This window comes from Strigops habroptila, chromosome 8 (genome assembly GCF_004027225.2).
Source record: "Strigops habroptila isolate Jane chromosome 8, bStrHab1.2.pri, whole genome shotgun sequence".
Classification (NCBI taxonomy): domain Eukaryota; kingdom Metazoa; phylum Chordata; class Aves; order Psittaciformes; family Psittacidae; genus Strigops; species Strigops habroptila.
In genome coordinates, this window is record NC_044284.2 from 3900373 (window position 1) to 3921859 (window position 21487).

The window sequence follows — 21487 nt, forward strand, 5'->3', positions numbered from 1 at the left end:
ATGAACTGTCCAGAAATAGAAACCTGATTCTGCTTTTACTTACGTGATGCTAATGAGCTGCTCCTGAGCTTTCTGAAGTTGATAAGCAGTCAGGCTGTTTTCTAGGGCAAAACTGACTTTCTGTGGGATAGCAATTCACTAATGCTAAGAAGCAACAAAAGATGCACTGTGATTGAAGTTCTTTTCCTAGGATACCATGCTTCGCCCTACAATATTCTACAGCCTTTAGACACTTTAGAACAAACAGAAAAGTTATCCACAACCCCACCTGAAAAGAAGACTTAATGGATAAAATAACCAAATAATTGGCCAATCACACAAAAATGTCATATGACAATACCACCTTTAAAGCATATGTACATAAGGACAGGCCTCAGAAAACAACATTGGAATTACTGTGTGTATGCTGTTCAGATAATCTGTGTACAGACAGTTCAATAAAGTGGATTTTCTCAATTCATACAGGGGATTCTGCACTAGCAAGAGCACAGTCACCATTTGCATGCTGCAGTTCAGTCTCCTTTGCCTGCATGCTGCTCTCAAAGCCTTCTGAAAAGCAGAGATTCGCTACTGCATTTTCTGAATGTAAAGAAACAGAAATTATGGAAGCATGCAATCTCTTCTGCATCCCCTTTAATACTTCATTAGCTATCCAGTCAAAGGGTGAAACCAAGCCGGATGATATGACTGACTGAACCGACCCATTTGGATTATTTATCACACTGTTCTTCTCCAAGAGACCACAGAGACTTAACACAAGCCATGATGAGAGCCATTTTTCGGTTTCTTAGAATCAAAGTGTAACAGATCTGCTGGTCATTTTCCTAGCTCCTCCTCTCAGCCTTCCCAAATTTCTTTTCAGCAAACGAATTCCCATCGATTTTTGCCAAGTCTTCAAGTTTTTACTAAGTTAGAAAAGCATGATTTATCTGTTTTAGATATAGATATATCTGTTTTCAGATATATCTGTGGTCTCTGAGAGACCTCAAAGTCCACAATTTTCCAAATCCCTATATGAGTGGTAGACCCTACTACCTAAGCACTATCATCACCCAAGTGTTCTTTCATTCCTGCTGCACACAGTAAAGCAACTGTTTTGAGGCCATTTCAAAGTTACCTCTTGTATGGAAGAGAAGAAAATAGTCATAAGATCAGATACATAACCCTCTGAGGACAGGAAGTTACATGGTGACAATGACGTGGGTGAGCCATTGAACGAGGTTTGTAACTGGAAAGCATTCCTAATAGACCTAAACCCAGCAGACTGAATAAATGTGAAGGTGCACATGAAATTCATGATGCAGACCTATTTGCAGGAGAATATGCACAGAAGTGATTACTGTCTTAGAGCAAATAAACATGACATAACATTATCTTTAAAGGAGACAAATTTCCAACTAAGTTAAACATGATCTATCATCCTTTACAGCAAAGTGTTAGGAAACAAACAATCTCATTGCTAGAAAGCCACAGGCGTTGTTTCTATTTCTCAGTAAGCCATATGCACTTCCTTTAGCCTTGCTGGACTGCTATACTGCCTCCCTGAACATTTTCCTCATGTATCCTAAGTCTGTTACCTGTTAACAGGTACAAGATCATATGATCCAGATGCATCAGTCTTCCAGTCTCCCAAATTGTTCCCAACTTTAGTTCCCAACAGTAGTTCCCAACTTTTAACTTCGGTTTGCACAAGACATACTGATACATATACAGCTGTACCTGTATATATTTCTCTCTCTTCGTTCCCACAAAGGCTTCTGGGAGGCCTTTAATCAGAGGTTAAATCCCATCTCTTTCATGTTGTGGGCACCAAATACAGACGTTTTGCAGGAAACTGTTACTAAATAGCATCTGTGTGCTTCAGAAACAAATCCTTTCTTTATGAGGGAGATTCACCTGACAAGGTTGGTGACAAACCCTTCTTTTTTTAAGTACCATCTTCTCCCCCTCTAGCCCATACTTGTTACAACATAAACAGGCAATGATTTTCATGCAAGTTGGTCAGTAGCTTTTTCCAGAGATTAGGATACTTCCTACAGCACACTCATTTTACTGACTTCGTTCAGATGTTTACACTTCCAGATAGCACTTCTCCAAACCAGACACAGTTCTATGATCTTCATGCCCAGTGCATGCTTAGCTCACAAATTTGCTCTTTGAAAGAGCTTCCACAGAAAAAAAGTAAATTCAGACTTCAGACTAATAAGCACCAGAAGTTTCAAAGGGAAAAATAAACACCAGCACTGTTACATTTCCTATGAAACTTAATTCCCCCAGGCATACAAGTACCCAAACACACCTCTATAGTTCACAAGGAGCCATCCACAAAGTCCAGTTCTACACTCTAATACACAAATCTAATGCTAAACCTGGAAAGTAGACTGAAATACACTACTTCTAGTGGATGTTTGCGTTCAGCAATCCCCTGTTCTTTTTTATTCCAAATCAGCTTGCATATTGTAAACCACCTCCTACTACAAGAGAGAAGGGAAAACTTAAAGCCCACATTTCTACTTCAGGAGAATAACAAGACAAAATTCAATTTAGAGAAAAAAGAAAAGGGAAGCAACTGTAAAAGATAGAGTCCTTAAACACCTCAGTTTTTTCTTACTATCCTGGTTCATATCTCCAGCTGCCAGTCTGTCAAGTCTTACAATAACTGCCACAATAGAAATCTGCTAAAGAAAATAGGATGCCACAAGCAGCCTGTTTAATGAAACAGTGGAAAGCTCACATTAGCAATAAACACAGGAAGTGTGAAAAGTCTGAGTGACAGGCAAGTAAAGAGACACTTTTTTGCTCTGTACTTGAGCAGTCCTTTTTGTTGGTTATCTTTACAATGGAGTGGAGAAATTCAGGACTTTATACATGGATTCAAAGGTGTGTTAATGCAATACTATGGGATATAACGCTATTCCCCCTGTCTAGAATAAGAATGCTTTATTCGGATTCAGATGCTCTGCTTCTAAAGCTTCGATTCATGGGAACATGAATGTGGATATGGAGAGACTGCTGGACTGGAAATACACCTTTCAATACGGACTTCTGCTTTGGTAGCAGTAAATCTGGAAAGGAGGACCAAAATAGCCCATGATCTGTTCTACAGTCACAGGAGAGATGGATTTCAGATTAGCTACAACATTGGGACTGAAATTATTCATGAAGACCAGAAGGTATCAAAGGTTAAAAAGCCAAAACAAACAAAATGAGTAGAACAATTGAGTCAAATGCTTTTTACCTGTCAGTATGAAAATACATGTAAGACAAAGTCACAAGCTTGTTTTCTTTGTTCCCAATACACACCAGTGAAAAAGACATTGTTTATTTCTGATTAGAGGTGGATCTGAAAGCCAGTCATTTCCAGTTAGCTTAGAGGAGGCCAACTATATAGAAACACCACAGCAGCTAGAATATCATACTGAACAAGGAACATATGAAGGAAGGTTTGGGAGGGGGTTAAACCTGACTGAACTAGAAAAATGCATCTATGGTAAGAATACACTAAAAACAAACAAACCAACAGATCGCCAAAACACACACATTTGTTTCTTTTGGAGAGACAGCACCTACTTGATAAAAAAGGATTGATCAGAAAGATTAGATTTTATTACAATCCAAAAGGAAAAGCTTTAGAGGTGAGCCATGCTGGGATCTAGAATCACTTTCTGATTAAATAGTTAGGTATTTACCCAATTGAGTCACACAATCCAGCATTAAGCTTGTGAAATAAGCAACGTGATAGGGTAAACAATTTAAAAGGTAAAATGCCACAGGACAGCCTGACAACCTCAAAACCTCATAGCCTTGGCCTCAGTAAGATAGTGCATAAGACCAGAATCCTAGAAATGTGGGAGAAAAGCAAGCTCTCCAAGTCCAGAACAAAGCTGAAATGACCCAACCACTCTTCAAGTCATGAACTGCCCTATGGCAGCTGATCAGAGAACAGGCTCAGATGTCTGTGAAAAAAATAGAAAAGTATACGTTAAATATGCTCTCCCTTAGTGCACAATTTGGGAGACTATTTCCCAAGACTGCTGTTGTTTGGTTCAGGCTTGAAACAAGTATCTCTCATCAGAAAAATAAGACATTTTGGATAGGACAAGGAGTACAAGGGTTTGGATATTTTTCAAGATCAAAATCAGTAGAAAAGAACAAGGCAACTCTAAACGAGAGCAGAATTGCACCAGTACAAATCATCCTAAGGCATACTCTGACAATGCACCTGCCTCAGGAAACAAGAAAGTGTGCAAAGACTCCATATGCATATTTTTAATTCATTCAAAGGAAGTTACTACTGTTCTAAGATAAAACAATCCCCAAACCCTGGAGTGTTCAGTACCATAGTAAACACTTTCAGAGTTGGAAATCTAACTAATTGAAAAACACCCCTCACAGCTGAGGACCTCACCAACAGAAAAAAGCTATGTTGTCCTTGGCTACCTCCAAGAAGATAACTCAGCATGCAACAAATAGAACCATACCCAGATAATCATAGTTCTTTCCTAGCAAGAAATGTGTGCCAGGCTGAGAAAACTGGCATCGGTTCGCTGAACCATCAGCCATTTCCTATAACTGCCTAACACTGCCTAGCAATTCCCTCCAGGGAATATTGATCTAGGTTTGTAGCATACAGAGACAAAAGCTTGCCAACTGAATCTTGATAACGGATTAAAGATGGGTACTTCTTAAAGTGTGATGCAGATAAAATGAAGTCATCCATGGCTTGAAAATATTATGAAAACCCCTTCTTTCAAAATAAATACAGGCCAATTGCCAAAGCAATCAGGGCAAGAACATAACCCCCCTCAAAATTACAATACACATTAACTAGTTTCCAACTAGAGAAGACAAATTGGGCTCACTTCCCAATGAAAAGTTTGTTCAGAAATACTAAAACCATGCAACTATGTATGTCAAATGATTTTCAACAGATAGGATACATATCTGAATTAGCAACACTTAGCAAATTCGTGTAATGTTAGTGTAAAGGGACTACATAATTTCAAGTGACAAACTGGACAAAAGACACTACTTCAGACTGCAGCATCCTTGCAACATGTATTCCAAAGCATTTCAAACCATGTAATCACTTAAGAAGCAGTCCTTCTCTCCTCACTTTTGCACACTTTTTAGTAGCCAACCCCTGCCTTGAAGCTTGAAAGTCATCAGTTAAAAAAAGAGAGTTACTGGTACCTCTCAGCTTCCCCAGTCAAACAGAAGGAGGTGCAAAGGCCAAGGCTTTTTGTTCAGTTTTCTGTCAGTACTGCTGTAGGTGCCAGTACCAGGGAAGGAACTCCACCACAGCAACACTGATAAAGATTATCTGCAGGAACTACACTTTCAGAAAGAATAACCCCAAATCCACCAGGCATTAGAAGAAAGAGGTGGGGTATACCTAAATGGAGGAGGCCTCAGCTATGTAAGATGAAAAGCACCATTCCAATTCCCAGCAACATTAACTATTTGTTCATGCGCTATTATCAGCATGTGTTACCTTGTATTTCAAACACTGCAAGTTCAGCCAATAACAGCTGAGGTTAAAATGCGTGCTGCAAGGAAACTTTAGTTAGCATGTAGGGAAGTTATGCAATTGTGATATTTAATGGGTTCATTTGCCTGGGAAAGGAAGATAGGAACAGTGATCTGCAATTTTAAGTGACCAACCTAATTGGGGAGAGGAAGTCTGGAAAAGTGCACTACAAGGTGTACGTTCCATTATTCAAGTGAATAATAACAACAGTCTTGGAATAAATTGCAACTTTTCTAGTCTTACAGAGCAGTTTCTTAATATAAAGGTATTCAGACATGGGCTGAGAAGAAGTGAGAACTAATCTACCAGGAAATTAAGCGTGTATAATTTTTTTTTATGTAGCAGATTAACCAAAAGTGAAAAATGAATTGCAAAAGTAAAAGACAGGGAGTCAGCAAGCCCAGCACATCCATTACATTCTCAAGAACAGCCATTTTTTTAATCTAATACTTCAAATTTGGTTTTATACCATTTTAGTACTTATTCTTTTTCTTGCTTTTTATTTTTAAATATTTTTGGTTTTCTGCAGGACTCCAGCTGCTGGCTGCACAGTTCAGGGCTCCATTCAGAAAGAAAACACCAATAGCACTCAACTACCCTGAAACCGATTCACTGTTCTATGATGTTTCATTCTTAAGCGCCTCAGTTCCTTGCACAAGGGATCACAGCAGTGGGCAGAGGGAAACGGGCAAGCTCAGGAGCTCCCTTCTTCTTTGTCAGAATGTGTCTTTTCAAGGTGTGCAAAGGAAGAAGGCATCAGAGATGTCTGAATTAAACCTTTCCTTGAAATCCGTCCTTTTGAATTTTCTCCCTGTTTTCATATGACTGGGAAACACGGGTGGTTTTGCCTTGATTGGCATAAGAATTCCAACTGCTTTCAAAGTATATTGACAGTAACAAATCATCCAATTAATCCAAGCTTATTATGAAAAGTACAGTATCAATGCCAGTTAAGGTTTGGATGAACTTGCAACAGAAATTTACCTCATGTTGGAACACGAGATGCGTCTCAGTATGCTGTACTCAGTACATGATTCACTGTGTGTTTTAACTCTTTGCCAAAGAATCCGAGATTTCACCTTTATTGTATTAATTATTTATGCAATCCATTCTCCATATTCCCTCCCAGCCCCAAAGAGAACTCAACCCAAAGGTATTATGGCACCAAGACAAAGTTCTCAAAAGCAGTTCAGACACCTGGACGCATGAGGCTGCAGTAAACAGTAAAAATCCCCAGAACTAACTGGAAGGAAAATCAAGGCTTGTACCTTGTCACACGTGGAGTTCCCTTGCAGAGAATTTCCCATAAAAAAGAAGAATTCAGTCTTAAATTCTTCAAAGGAATAATCATTACTAAAGGATAATAATCACTAAAAGAAAAAATAATAGTTTTAGCAGTTTGCCACTAGATGGAGCAATTTAATATTAAAATTTCCATTCATACAGACAATCCTCTTGAAGTTTTAGATCTTTCACTAATGCATCTTGCCCATTACCCAGTTTGTGGGTTTTTTCCCTTTTTTTATGCTAAGGACACTTAGAAATACTGTGTCCCTGCAGATTTTGCAAGTAAGAAGTTGCATATGAGTAATCACAAATGTTCTGTATTTTACCTGTATTACAGCAGAGACTGGAAACAGTGGGAGGTAAACTGCAATTCTAAAGCACTTCAGTTAAACCATTAATTTCATTTATCCACCAATCTACACCACATAATCTTCAGAACCATTAAGCATTAAGAAATATTAAGCAGTTTATCACAGTATTATGCTCTCTATTCATCACAGACACCAGAAGAACTTTCTGCCAGCTAAGATTATTCCAGACTAGAAGCCTTAAATCTACCCTGAACTTTAGCCTAACTATTATATATTTAGAATTCTTCTTCATTTTAATATCAAACCTGAGAATTAAGAAGATTTTGTACTGGCACATGCGAAAGAGACTCAAAATTTACATCAGTTGAACTTAAGGTCCCTGCAGAACTACAGTGTCTGTGTCAGTACAAGACCAAACATTGAACCTATAGCTAGCTAAATTTCAAATGTTAACTTCAAGCAACAATTTACAGTTGTTGCTATCCAAAACACTTCCTGGTAACATCCCTCTGTATCTTCTAAAGGGGACATGTATGTTTAAAAAACAAGTAAAACAAGAGTGTTGTTGCTGAAGGCAGCTCTAAGGCACCACAGGAAGTAAATCCTCAATGATTACATGGGGTTTAAAATCCTTCTTAAATACTGGATTTGCTGGGAAAAAGGGAAGCAATAAACAGAGTTAAGGACGGCCCGCGAATGGCAACCCTCGACTGACCTCAGCTTCACCTTTTTCTTTTAAATGACTTCTGTTATATTATACTTGTGAAATATTCACGGTTTAAAAGTATTATTTGAAAATCTGAATGTTATGAAAACAAGTTATAATATACTGTCTACTGTATCTAAAGTCTGCATGCCTCATAATACAGTATACAACTTTATTACCCTGCTTATTATTGCACTTTTCTAATGTTAAATGAACTTCTACTTGCATAGCAGGTATAAATAACAACTGGATTTACTGTTATGTTTAGCTGCATGGTGAGAATACATGCTTTTAATGTCTAGATGTGCAGCTTTCTTCTAAGAATTGTTACTATTACCTACCATGATTAATAAAAAAACCCATTAGGCTACTTATGCAACTCTTAAGGTAATTGTGCACCTCTGTCCTACAGAATTCAGCCATCATTCCAAAGATGCTGAGGACATATAATTGATATGCCCCCCTCATCTCCATCATTATTATGACCACATTCAGTTCAGGTCCAGTTCTCTCCTACCTCAAATAAATATTCTTTAAGGACACTGCAGTTCAAGACTGGCCTACTAGATGGACCTCAGGATGGAGAGAAAGAATATAGGACAGGAGGAGGATAAACCTTATTATTATTTTTATACTATTACACTTGGTTTTCATGCTTTGCTCCATCACTGCATTACTTCCAATAAGGGGGGTTTGTGTGGAGTGCGTGGTGTGTGTAGGGAACAGACAGAAGAAAGCAAAGTACAAGTCAAGAGGGAAAGAATGAGAGCACAGTGAATAAGGCCTTCCATTAGCTCGAGACATTTCTAACGCTTGTGTAAAAGCTGCCTTCATTAAAGCTAACGTCAACATTGCAGCAAGCAAAGAGGTAAATGAATGTAGAGAAAATCCAGGTTATCACATTTCAAATACCAACCCAGTACACTTCAGCCCTCTCCTCCATTAACTCCACCTCAGTGTTTGCCTCTGGCTGACTGCTCCTTGACAGCGTAGATAGAGAAAACAGATTATGGCTTCAAAACATTTTTCCACATGTTCTTCAGCAGCTTCTAGCCTCGTTTTTCTTACAAAGAAGAAACAAGTTTACTAGCTGCAAACTACCTGCTAGGCAGCAAACCAACTTGAAAGTGTTTTATATTTCTAATACAATATTTCATTATGTGATTATAATAAATGGTTCAAGTCAGAGGCTATACTGACAGCGTGGGATTTCAGTGAATGCATTTCAAGATACTTGGAAGCTAGTAAACCCAAATTGATCCAGCTTAGTCCTTTAGACATCAGGGGTTTGCCCTAAAACACAAAACCAGGCTAAACCACAACATTGTTTACAATAAAATGCATTACACCTAAAAAAATAAATCATTGGCATCTATGTATCTAAGCAAATTAGAGAAGCACAAGAATTTAATTGTTGTTGCTCTTTTGGATACATAATCATTTCACTTTTCAGTCAAAAGAGCCACTCCACGATTAACTTCCCAACTCGTCTCCAGTATAAGAATCTCATCTAAGCCTTTCTAGGTTGTATTTTCAGGCAACATGAGAAGGACAGCAGATTTATTCACGCAAGAGAGATACTATTCTTACTTCCTCACTTGTGCTTAAACAACAGTTTATTAAGTGGAATACACTGTAACAAGCCATCTCTGAACCACAGGGTTCAACAGCAGTAGGACATGAATCAAAGCACTGCGAAGCTGCACTAAATTACATGAGAGCAAGTTTGTTCGGCACAGCACGAGAATAAGAGAATTGGGGGTGTGAGAAGACACGGAGTGAAGATGAAGAGAGAAGGGGAAGCAGTAACATATCTGGTATCAGCACTAACATTTTTTCAATGTGTCTTTCCCTTGATGCAGTTTGATTGTCAACTGTCATTTTCTCTGAAAGTTGTTAAGCTCTCTTCCCTCCTGGGGATGTCAGCCCCAGCAAAGCAAGGAGAATGCAATTAGAGCTAGCTATAAACCTGCCTGGTAACTCTCTTCTTCTAAGTGTTCATTAGATGAAGATAGATCTGCCCTTTTAATTCAGAGACATTGCATACTAAGTACAAGTTAATAACTACTTGGGACTTCAACCCCTAACAGAGTTACATATGTAGGCTTCTGTCTCTGAGAGGAGATGAAGACATAGAGAGAAAAAACAGCCATCAAGTTAATCATGACCAAAAATCATTATCATCTAAGACTGAGTGCCTGATGAAGCCTGTTTCAGGATCATTTGGCACGGCTGTTTATAATGTCCACAAACATATTAAAGAAAACTTTAATGTAGGGACACTACATCACCAGACATGGCACTGCAGCTGTACATGCTTTCATGCAAAGGACTTCCTGTTCCTGTCAGACTTTGCTCTAGATTTCAAAACAGCAAATTAAAATGGGTTGAGGACAATCAAAAGTTCACGAGTCACACACATCAACTTCCACAGCACAGGGTGAAACCGGTCAGTACCATGATGCAGAGGAAAATGGACACAATCTTCTGCCTTTTGCACACTCTGCTGGGAGCTGCTAGCAGATCTGCAGTCTGGTATCACTGGCAGCAACAGACTTTCAAAGGCAGGTCAAATCCCACCTGAGAAGCATGCAACGGAGACATCCCTGCAGCAGCCTTTCAAGCACACATCTCCTACTTAGCAAAGATTTCTCTGGGGATGTCCATGTCTGACTCATCCTTTGCAATGCATTTTCCATTCCTCCAAACGCACACTGGGATTTCAGCTATGCTGTGACTCCCAAACTCTTTGTTTGTTTTGTGTTTGCAAAGCCTTTTGTAGGAATTTGATTTTCCTACAATCACAGAAAGTTGCACACCTTAATGCTGCACGTGAAAATTCAATTATCTCCAGAGCTCCAATTTCTTAATGTCTATTCATAGCAACTTTAGGTCACAGCCACCTACATTTCTTCAGAAAGTCAGTCGTCTTCATAACAGGATAACATATTTTGAATCACTCTTGAATGCGTCTTGCCTTGTTTTTGTAACGAACTAAGGTACTTTAGATTAGTCACCATCTCAATTCATGTGCTTGCAATAGACAGAAATAAAGGAATGAGACCAGGAACAATCCAAAGGTACAGTTACTTTGCTTGTACTCATCTTATCTACATTCTCAGAAAATAAGGCCCTGATGTTACCAATGCTGCACCAGCCCATATTCACTTCAGTCCATTCAATGAAAGCACAAGAGTCCATCTGTTCAGAGCACATTACAGCAACACCACGAAGTATATTAAGCTTGATCCTATAATCAAGTCTAATTAGAATCACTGGGACTTAGCATAGGTGTAAAGATCCATCATGTTGATCCACTTGTAGGATCATAGCCTTAATGTAAAGACACAAAGCATTTTGTTATTACTTCAAATAATCCAAGTTGATCTCCTTTAAAGAAATGAGGTCTGATCTTACAGCTGGTTCTGCTCAGGTAGAGCACTTCCTCTCCACAGAATTCCACTGACATTAACTGGCATAAGGCAGATTTTCCATTGTAAGAGAAGGATTCAAAAGAAGAACAGGAGGCAGTAACACGAATGAACTGCCTTCCCCTGGAGCACTCTTTTTGCACTGACAGTAAGTCTTCCAAAGGTCCCGAATTAATAAGAGAGATAGTAAGGTATGGTTTGTTGCACTCCATTAATAGCATCTCCCCACCTGGCTGGGTGATAATAGATCTATACCTAGCCCTGGGTAGTAGTAAGTAAACACAGAAGAGAAATTTTAGCTAGAAAGAATTGTGGCAAACTAGCAAGGTTATGATTACATCACAGTAATCCACTCACAGTTGTAAGATAGCTGTGTAATTAAGAGTAATAAAGGAATAGCTTAAAAATATGCAAAATTTGCAAGCACTACAAGAGCTGAATAAACTTCCATATTCATTTTAGTTTTCTGTTGACATATCACCATCTCCTCTTCACTGGCGGTGGTACATCAGTACGAGCCTCGGAGAGCTCTCATGCTTTCTCTCAGGAACCTTTTCTTACATGGAATTCCCTTTAAGAAATCTGTGTGAAAGGTGGGGAACTAACTTCTAACAAATAATACTGAAGAAGTGAGTTTTCAAGCAAGGAATCAACATTCTCAAGCTAAACAAACTAAAATTTCATTTTTCTTTCCTCCTGTTCACCGTTTATTTTATTAAACAGCAGCAAGTTGCTGCTCTAAGAAAATATTAATTTCTTTCTTATCTCAAAGTTTAACCTGATCTAGACACACTTCTTCCTCAATCTATTGCAAGACATATTACTGGAAGCTCTTTAAAGCAAAGCTTTCTCCTTTTCCCACAGAGATTTGACAAACAAAACAGCAATATGAAAAGTACTGTTCTTCATTAATATACTGTTTTTTTCAACAACTCCAAGCTGAAGTAAACAAAGACACATACATTCTCTCATCTCCTTTTTCCTGTGCCTCATAGCTCCAGGATTTGATATGTTTTCAGGGAAGCCAACCTAGAAGGACAACTATGGGAATACTAGAGTAATGCTATGTGCAGAAGTCAGGGAGAACAAATGGTTACATTATTAAAAATCTGTTTGTGGTGTTCTTTTCTAAAAAACATTTCTTTGAATTTGACTTTTAATTCATCTGAAGACTACACTGTCTTTATTCCTAAGCAAAGGGACTGAAAGAAAATGCTATCCTAAAGCAGACTTGAACAGTGAATATTAGCATTCCCATGTTGGGGGTGTGGTGTGTGGGTTATTTAATGGGTATCAGTACTACTTATAAAATTAAATCTTTATCTCACCCCATCAAAAAGGTCACTAACTCCTAGAGCTTGTTCTGTGCCTAGAAAGGTGGTGGGCTGGCCTAGTATTGCTCTGCTCCCATTCACCTACTAACACTCTGCATGTAGAATGCTATCCAACTTCTTCCTTCCTAAGAGTTTCATTCACCCCATCCCCAAGCATGTCTCTGGAGTGTTGTCCTTCCAGAACACATCACTAATTTAAACATGCAAGATTAACCAGAAGCTTAAATAAAAACTTAATTTTTCCTGGTAGTGTCTTGCTGGTAGTAAGTATAGTAATTAACACCTATCTGGTGTTGTTCATATGTCCTTAATCCTCATTTCTATATACATAATCAAGTGAAAGCAAGTTCTTCCTTAGATGGTATATAGGACTAGCCAGAGCTATTCTAAAATTCACCCTAGATTTTGCTTACAGGATATTTTAATAAGAGGTTCTGTACTATAGTCAAGGGTTCACAAGGCACGCTTTGCACCACCTGGAACACCGGAATTCTCAGCTTTTCCAAGTCTTTGGGACACAGACTTTAATAATACAACCAGAAGAAAAGAAATAATTAAAGGCATTAATTAGCAAATGGTACTGATGTCCTTTCCATTCAGTTTAATTTTCTAGTTAACTGAGTGTTGGGAATGAGCTAACAGAATAATGGCTGAAGAAATAGCATTCAGATATTTTAAGGCACGGGCTGAACTCAAGATTCCATATAATGCTAAACTCTTGGACTTACGTACTTAACTGCCTTCTATTTTGGGACTCACTCGGAATGTTCTCTCTTGCTCACTAATTCACTGTCACAGTACTTAAACGTAGAGCTACAGTTGTCCAGCACTGTCTTGTGCTGGAGGAACAATGGTTAAGGAACAATTCCTCCGGAGGAAGAATGGTTAAGTATCAGAGATATAGCTAAGCTAAGGTTGTTTTGTCAAACCAGTTCCTCTTTTGATTCCTGTACCGCTACCCTTCTACCAAAGAATCTAGGACTTTGTCCTTCCAAGTTGTGGGAATACAAAAAAGATTATAGGCCCTGTCTTGACAGAGATAATACATTTTAGGCTACACTCAATAGGGAGGCTAGGTTAAGCATGCACTAAAGTCAGCTGCATGTTTTAGATAGAATCTCAAAGCTTCACTAACTTTGTTCAAGCATCCACTCGTATATCCATGATTTTCTGGGGGGCACAATCTGTGTTTCTCTCTGACCACATCTTGTAAAATATACACATCTTGTAAAATATAAAAATGGGAGCAGGAGAGGAGATGAGCTGCAGTACTGGACCACATACACACTGACAAGTAAACAAAGTCATTAAGTCACAATAATCTAGCCATTTATGATTACTTGTATATATAATTATATATTATATATTATATAATTATATATTATATATTATATATGTGTCTCCTTAAAAACTTGTTCTCAAAAGCAGTTCAAATTAATTTTAAGTACAGTTTGGCATCATTCTGTCATGCTCAAAATGAGAAAATGTTGTATAAATGTCTTTCTTTGCCACTCCCCTTCTTCCACAATGTGCCCAAAACCATGCCATGCTCCACAAGTAAAGCCAGTTCATGCCTTTTCACACATGACTGCTAAACTAAGAGTACTTCATATACATAATAGTAAGTCTGTGCTAGCACAAATTTTACTGGATAACATGAAACTTTGGCTATGGGAAAAACTGAGGCAGTAAGTCTGGTGAAGAATAACTAGGATTTCCTCCCACAGCCTTCTTCACAATTGAGTCATGTGAATGATTTCTGAAATTCTTCTTTATAATGAAGAGATGAGTGATGTACAGTTTGGCTCTTGACACATAAAGATGTTTACGTGATGCCCAGACTCAAAAAAGTGACCTGCATGACCTCCCAAGTTAGCATTCTTCACGTAGCTTAAAACTGCACAGTCACTCAAGAACCCAAACTGCTTTCGAGGAATTCACATTCACCACAGAAGGTGTATGCTTCAAATTCTTTATCCAACTGCTAAGTCAGTTCCTGATACAATTTAACATAATTCACAATTTAGCCTCAGATGTTTTATCTTCCTTTGTGACATCTACGATATGGTTCTAATGTTTCTGCCATGTACTAATGCAGCAGTGAACAGTAATTAAAATCTTGCATTAAAACTCTGTTAACCCCTGATTTATGAACTTTCTTTGTAAAACAGTGACTGTTAGACAACTTGCAGGTGAAGTTTCCCTCCTACTTTACCCTTTTCCTCCAGGCTTGTAACTGTCTGGCCACACAGACCAGAAGCAGAACCACTGGCTTCAAGTGGACTAAGTCTACATGTAGATTTGTGTATGTGCAAGACTATGAACTACATCAACACAGCTACTTAGGCATAAATCAGTGAAAAAGATGGATTTCTGTAAAGATGTGCATTGTTGCTGTAGTACTATCTTAGTATTTCTTTTATGTGAAGTTAACTGTGTGCATATGTTCATAAGCTTCTTTTATACTACATGACACACAGCACTTCAGATTGTCTGGTTTGTCTGGTACTCAACAGTGGAAGTATCAGAACACTTAAATACTTCAGATTTGCTAGGAATAGTAGTGGTAATTTAACATCTACTTCTCCTATTCCCTTTTTCCTCAATAAATAACCCACAACCCTCCAAAATTAAACGTGCAGTTCTAGAGCAAACTGATGATTATTTGGCCTGCATGCATGAGCATACATGAGCATAAACACAATGAATGCTGATACCTACATGAAAATTAATCTATCAAAAATCCCTTAGATTATATGATTTTGGCATGAACTGCACAGATTAAAAAGAGTAGTTTTAATTGCTTCCAGACAGCATTTTGCACGAGTTCAATTAGCCTAATGTAACACCAGATATTAAGGTGGAATGAGAATGCACATGGGTATAGACTAACCAACACAAACTATTGCTTTATGGGCAGGCGAAAATGAAGAAAACAACGGACACACGCAGGAAACTGAGAATAAATGCACTGTCACATGCGGCCAAGAAGGAAGAGAAATCATTTCCTCCCAGACACTCAAACTGAAGCTCTCGGAAGCTTATTACTCTTCAGACTAACTGAACAGTGCCACCCCAGGAAAACACGTCACCAAGCACCCCAAGGACACACGTTTAGCCCTTTAGAACTCATAAGAACGGCATTTACAGCCCCCACTCACCACAACCTCCTAGGCCACCGCTCCAGGTCCCCATAGCAGCAGGTGGCTGCCCTCTCTCCGGGCGCTTGGGATAAGCATGACCTCTTTCTGCTTCCCGAGCTAGCTGCTTTGGCTACAAACCGGCCACGAGGTTTCCACCATAGGCATGGCCGAGCCGAGCCCCGGCGACCCCTCAACACCGGGGTTGCGCCACACGCCTCCCTCCTCCGCCGCCACAGGAGGGAACCACGGCGGCGAGGGGCCGAGAAATCTGAGGGGGCTGAGGGAGCCGAGGGCGCTCTGAAGACGATGAGGGAGCCGAAAGGGCTCTGAGGGGGCCGAGAGGGGATCCTGAAGAGGCTGATGGGGGCGAGGGCTCTGAGGGAGTCGATGGGGTTCTGAGGGAGACGAGGAGGCTGAGAAGGCTCTGAGGGGGGACCTGAGGGGCCTGACGATGGACCTGGAGGGACCGAATCGGGCCTGAGGGGATGGAGAAGGCTCTGAGGGAGGCGAAGGGGCTCTGAGGGTCCCGAGGGAGACGAAAAGGCTCTTAGGGGGCTGAGGGGGGACTTGAGGGGAGCCCTGAGAGGGGCGAGGATGGACCTGGAAGGACCGAGAAGGCTCTGAGGCGGGCGAGGGAGCTCTGAGGGTCCTGAGGGGGGAACGGGGGTTCTCAGAGGCCGGAAGGGGCCGAGGATGGACCTGGAAGGACCGAGAAGGCTCTGAGGGGGCCGAAGGGGCGCTGAGGGAGCGCTGAGGAGGGAGCTCTGAGGGGGTCGAAGCGCTCGCGCCGTCGTCGTTTTCCCGCCCTGCGGCGCCTCGCGCCGCTGCTACCCGCGCGGGGAGTGGTGGGAGGGGGGAGAGGGAGGCCGCCTCCCCACACACACACATACACGCCCCTCGTCACGTGCTCCGGGAGCCGCAAAGCAGCGACGCCTTTTTTTGCGACAGGGTGACAGCCAAATGGTGCGACACTCTCGGCGGCCTAAGCAGCAGCAGGAGGAGGAGCCGCGGCCGCTGAGCGCTGCCGGGTAGCCGAGCGCCGCGCCTGGGCGGGGGAGCGCACCGCGGCCCGGCGGGCACCGCTCCGCACCGCGCCCGGAGCGACCCCCATGAGAGCAGGGGGGGCGGCCCCCCGCCTGCCTGCCTGAGCACGGAGCGCTCCCCCCCGCCCCCCATGCGCCCTTAGTCCCGGCCCCGGGGCCCGCCTCCCTCGCTCCCCTCCCCGCCGGCGGCGGCGGCAGCGGCAGTGTCCAGGTGCGGACTTCAAACCCCAGCGCGATGGCGTCTAACGCGGCCGAGAGGGAGATCCTCTTCACCGAGCTGCAGGTAAGCGGCGGCGGCCTCGGCCCTCCGGCCGCCGCCCCGGCCCTCGCGGGGAAGGATGGAGCCGCCGCCGCCGCGCCCCGCCGCCCCCTGCCCGCCGCTCGGCGCCCACCCCAACCCCGCGGCTGGGCCGGGGAGGAAGAGCCGGCGGCGGCCAAAGCCCGTGCCCACCCCAGGCCTTTTCCCGCTGCTCTCCCCTTGGGAGCGGAGGCGCCGCCGCCCGGTCACGGCCCCACCCCGCTGCCGGCCGCGACCCGCTTTTGTCTGCTCTCGGCTCCCTCCTTCCCCCGCCGAGCCGCCGCGTCCCTCCGGCGGGGCCTGCCCCGGGCCGCGCCCCCCGCCCCGGCCCCGCCACCGCCGAGGCTGCCCGCTCCCCCGGCGCGGCGGGGTCGCTGCGGTGGCCGGGAGCTCTCCCCGCCGCCCCGGGCATGGCGCTCGGCGGGGTCAGGCACGGAGCTTCTCCCGGGTACGGTGCACCGCGCAGGAGCCGGAGCAGCTTCCTTTATGTAGGCCTTGAACCGGGAGCCTGTGCAGGGGAGAAAATGGTGCGGCCGGCGTTATTTGTACACGGCAAGGGTTCTTGTCACCTCGAAACCCACCCCAAACAACCCCCCAACGCCGTAAAAGGTCCTGAAAACTCAAGGGTCGGTTGTTTCCATCGCTGTAGTTTGGCCAGTTTGGGTTGCCTGTGTAACTGTTGCTTTTCTGCTTGTCAGCTGCAGGGTTAGATGTAATTCGGGAGCTTCGCTTTTGTGCTCTTATCTTTAAATGTCAGCTCAACCTGCTGGCTCTTCCGCTTCCTCGTCCAGAAGAAAGCTTGCCTTTTTTTTTTTTCCCTTTTCTTTATAAATACACACCGCTAAATCTATGCAAGTTGTTATGGTTAACTGGGCAAAGAATGTGTCCCTGAATTTATTAGTTGGATAATTAGCCAAAGTAAGAAGTCCATAAATGGAAAGCATTGAATTTAATGCTCGAAGAGAAATTAGAAAGGCATGCTTTAAAAAAGCAGAAATTTCATTTCCTAAGTTCTCCTGTAATGTTAAACATCAGCAATGTGCTCACTTGAGTAACAAAGGAAAAGGCACCACAGACGTGTAGCAGTCTGCTTAATATTGTTAGCACATGAGATGGCTGAAGGCTAAGAATCCATCTAAAATGCTGAACTTTAATCAGTGGCTCATAAGTGAGTTGGAAGAATCGCTATGTTAATACAAACTTGATACAATGATATATAAGCTGGTAAACCTGTTTGAAGTGGTGAGCTGTGTGAATAAGTAACTATGGTAGTGTTACAGGTGAGCTAAAGAGAGGCAGAATTTCTGTAGAAGTACTGAGAGTGGGGTTTGGATCAATTTAAATGGAAATGAATGGGGTTTTTTGTTTGGGGGAGCTTTTTTGTTGTTGGGAGTGGGGAAGGTTGGTTGGTTTGTGTTATTTCCTGTATCAATATATACAGTTCTTTGTGCAAGACAGAAAGGTTACAAAGTTAAGATGGAAATCTCAGTAGGGTTTAAGCTTTGTGAATTGCTAACTTTCGGGGTATATTTAAGAAGAAGAGCCACTGTGAAGCTGGTGTTTTGTTTGCAGTGACACATATTAGCAGTGGAGTGCGAAGGCAGCAGTATTATTTCTCTTGAGAATTCTTCAAAACAAATTATTCTCCATATACCTGTGCATAAGAGCTAGTTCAGTGGCATGTTCCCAAGTAAAGGGAACTACAGTGAAGTGTGAGATAACGCCATTTCACTCGTGTTTCTTGAGGAGGAAACTTCCTCAATCTAAAGAACTCTAACTTTAAAAGTGCTTATATGTAAAATGGGCTTTTACTTACATGGTGCTGTCTTGCGCAGGCAGATAAGGAAGTTGTAGAATGCATGGCTACAGCAAAGGTTGCAAGTGTCACGTCGTTGGGTTGATCTAGATCACGAACGATGTGTGGTTTAGGTGCTTTGTTCATTCTCAAGAGAGCCTACTGAAAACAAGCTAAACCCAGTGTTAATCCCAAGTTTGATCCTGATGTGGAATCTAAAGTGAGTATCAGTCAGTGATCAATACAACACATTGTTTATTGATATCTTATGTTCTCCTTGCACCTGGTTATGCTAGCCCTGCGTACTCCAGCGTGCTGTTAAGTAGGTAACTGTTAGCTTTGGAGGAAGTAAATAAAAGTGAATCAATTGTCATGTATCAATTGAACTCTCCTGATATAAAGATTAGCAAACTTTCACAGGGTTTAAAGTGGTTTCTGAGAAAATATGAAAAACAAAAGAGCAAAATAACTGGCTGCTAAGAAGAAACCAGTAGATGTGATGTGGTGTAAGTACTTGTTTCAAAGTGTACTGGGTTTAATTAAACATGCCTTAAATAGGCCTTAGATACCACTTCTCACAGTCAGAGTTCTATATATCTAAAAAAGTGGCAGAGAAGTTCCTTAAAACCCTCTGCTAGCAAATACCCACTAGACATTTCTGTTCTGCTTTTTCTACAAAATATTTCATCAATTCTTCTGTATCTTTAAACACTTTACAGGCAGTTACTAGGATGTGGAAAGTATATCTTGCTTCTAAGGAAGTTTTCACGTAAGTTTGTTCAAAGTGAAAAATGCAACACTTACTCTTTAGTAGTTAGCAAATGCATAGTATGAAACAAACTTGTCAGTAATCAAATCCTGTTGTTAATTTGTTCTGTTTAGCAGCTTCACCAGAAAGTTACCTGGTTACCAAAGATTGAAAGGTTACATAAAGCCAGCTTACCTTTTTACCTCCTTTTATCTCCAGTACAGGCTCTCTTGTAGGAGGGGGAAGGAGCTTGGGTAAGAACCAGTATTACTGATGTTGCCTTCCCTTCCAAAATTCTGTTATCCTTCTCTGGCCTTGCATCCTTTTAGGGCTTTGTCTAGCAGGTAAACTAGCCTCTCCAATGCTTGTTTTAGGTTAGCTGCACAGCTTTTAACTCTTTGCTTCCTGGTGGAAGGAGCAAATCTGTTTCCTTATAAAATTAAACTTTAATTTATGATGCTGTAGGCAGTTAAATAAGGCATCCACGAAATAAAATCTTTCAATTTTTAGATTTAAAAAGGTCTTTTTTTCTCATTATTTAAAAATAAATGTTTTATGAGGTAGTGTGTGTTTCCAGAGACGTGTGCTTTCTTGGCAGTGATCATAGATGTCAGCATAGTAAGTTGATATGGCTGGGGTAACAGAATTATTACTTGGAGCATTTAAATGCAGCTATCATGTGTGCAAAGTGATTGCACTTTGGTACTTCTAGGTGTTCCCTACAGCTTCTTCTCTAGATAGTAATTTCAATGTTTTAAACTTCAGACTTTTCTTGTTAATGTTATGGGATTTAAGACAATCTTTGGTTCACTCAAAACTGTGCTTCAAAAACAATACCTGTTTAATGCCAGAAAAAAACCAATATATTACTTGGTTTTATTTGTTTAAATGAAATTGTTTGGTCAAGATAGAGAACTTGGGCTGTGCCCTAAAGTAAATAAGCAGGTAACAGACCCTCATTTGCTTCAAATGGAAGTGTTAAAGGTCTGCTTGGAATGAGTTTCAAACTCAGCCATAATACATATTTCTAAAATTACCAAACATTGGCACAAATGTCTTTATTTCTGTATTAGTCAGAATAAAGGGATTATTTTAGTGGATATTTTGTTTTAATGCAAGCCCTGTTCATCTAGTTTGCTAAGATGCTGTACTCGAGGAGCCTGAAAGTTCAAGGTACAATCGTGTTTAAAGGCCATTGGTAACTTTATTTCCTTTAAAAGTAGTGATGAACAGCACCACAGCTGAAATACATGTAAATTATGCTCACACAGTGGCACATCCGGTACAGGTTTTAGTTCGTGTTTTTTCCGTTTCATAAAATGAGTATGATTGAAAAATGCTCAGCATTTTGTTAGCCTGCATGATGTAAATTGGGACAGTTGAGTTTTAGGTTACACAACTGTGTTTTGTGTATAAAATTAGGCACTTGTACCTGCGTTAAGATACTAGGTGGGACTCTGAAGACCTGCATTTCATTCCTGGCAGCTCTGCTCTCAGTAGGTGACATTAGGCAGATGACTTTGCTTACTCATGTCTCAGTTTCCTCATCTTTAGAATAGAGGTAATGATGCTTGCTTTTCGAGAGAGAAAAAGGACTGGCTATTTATTATTAGCTGTCGTCAAGTGCCTAAGGACACCTTAAAAAGGTACAAGTAACCTAATTAATCTGTTTTGAACAGACATTGTAATTAGGCTGAACACTCAGAAGTAAGACTGCCTTCAAATACTGTTCAGCTAGGACAGATTAGCCTCAAATGATTTGGAGTTACTCTTGTTTCTTCAGAACAAGGAAATGTCACATTCAAGTGAAAATATCCTGAACTAATCTACTGCAGTTTAGCCATGAAAGTGTGCTTGGGAC

At 41.3% G+C, this 21487-nt stretch overlaps 2 protein-coding genes across 3 annotated transcripts in view; one reads left to right on the top strand and one right to left on the bottom strand.

Moving 5' to 3' along the window:
* LOC115611913 overlaps positions 1-15836 on the bottom strand; it is a 505339-nt gene extending 489503 nt beyond the window's left edge. The window contains exon 1 of the mRNA XM_030495581.1: positions 15761-15836. The gene's annotated coding sequence lies outside the window, so the exon portion shown is untranslated. The remainder of the gene's footprint in view (positions 1-15760) is intronic.
* Positions 15837-16796: 960 nt separating this feature from the next.
* The window catches only part of PKN2 (protein kinase N2), a 49930-nt gene continuing 45239 nt past the window's right edge, over positions 16797-21487 (top strand). For both annotated transcript variants that reach the window (XM_030495573.1, XM_030495574.1), the window contains exon 1: positions 16797-17068. In XM_030495573.1, the coding sequence (XP_030351433.1) occupies positions 17021-17068 (48 nt within the window). In that variant the 5' untranslated portion in view covers positions 16797-17020. The remainder of the gene's footprint in view (positions 17069-21487) is intronic.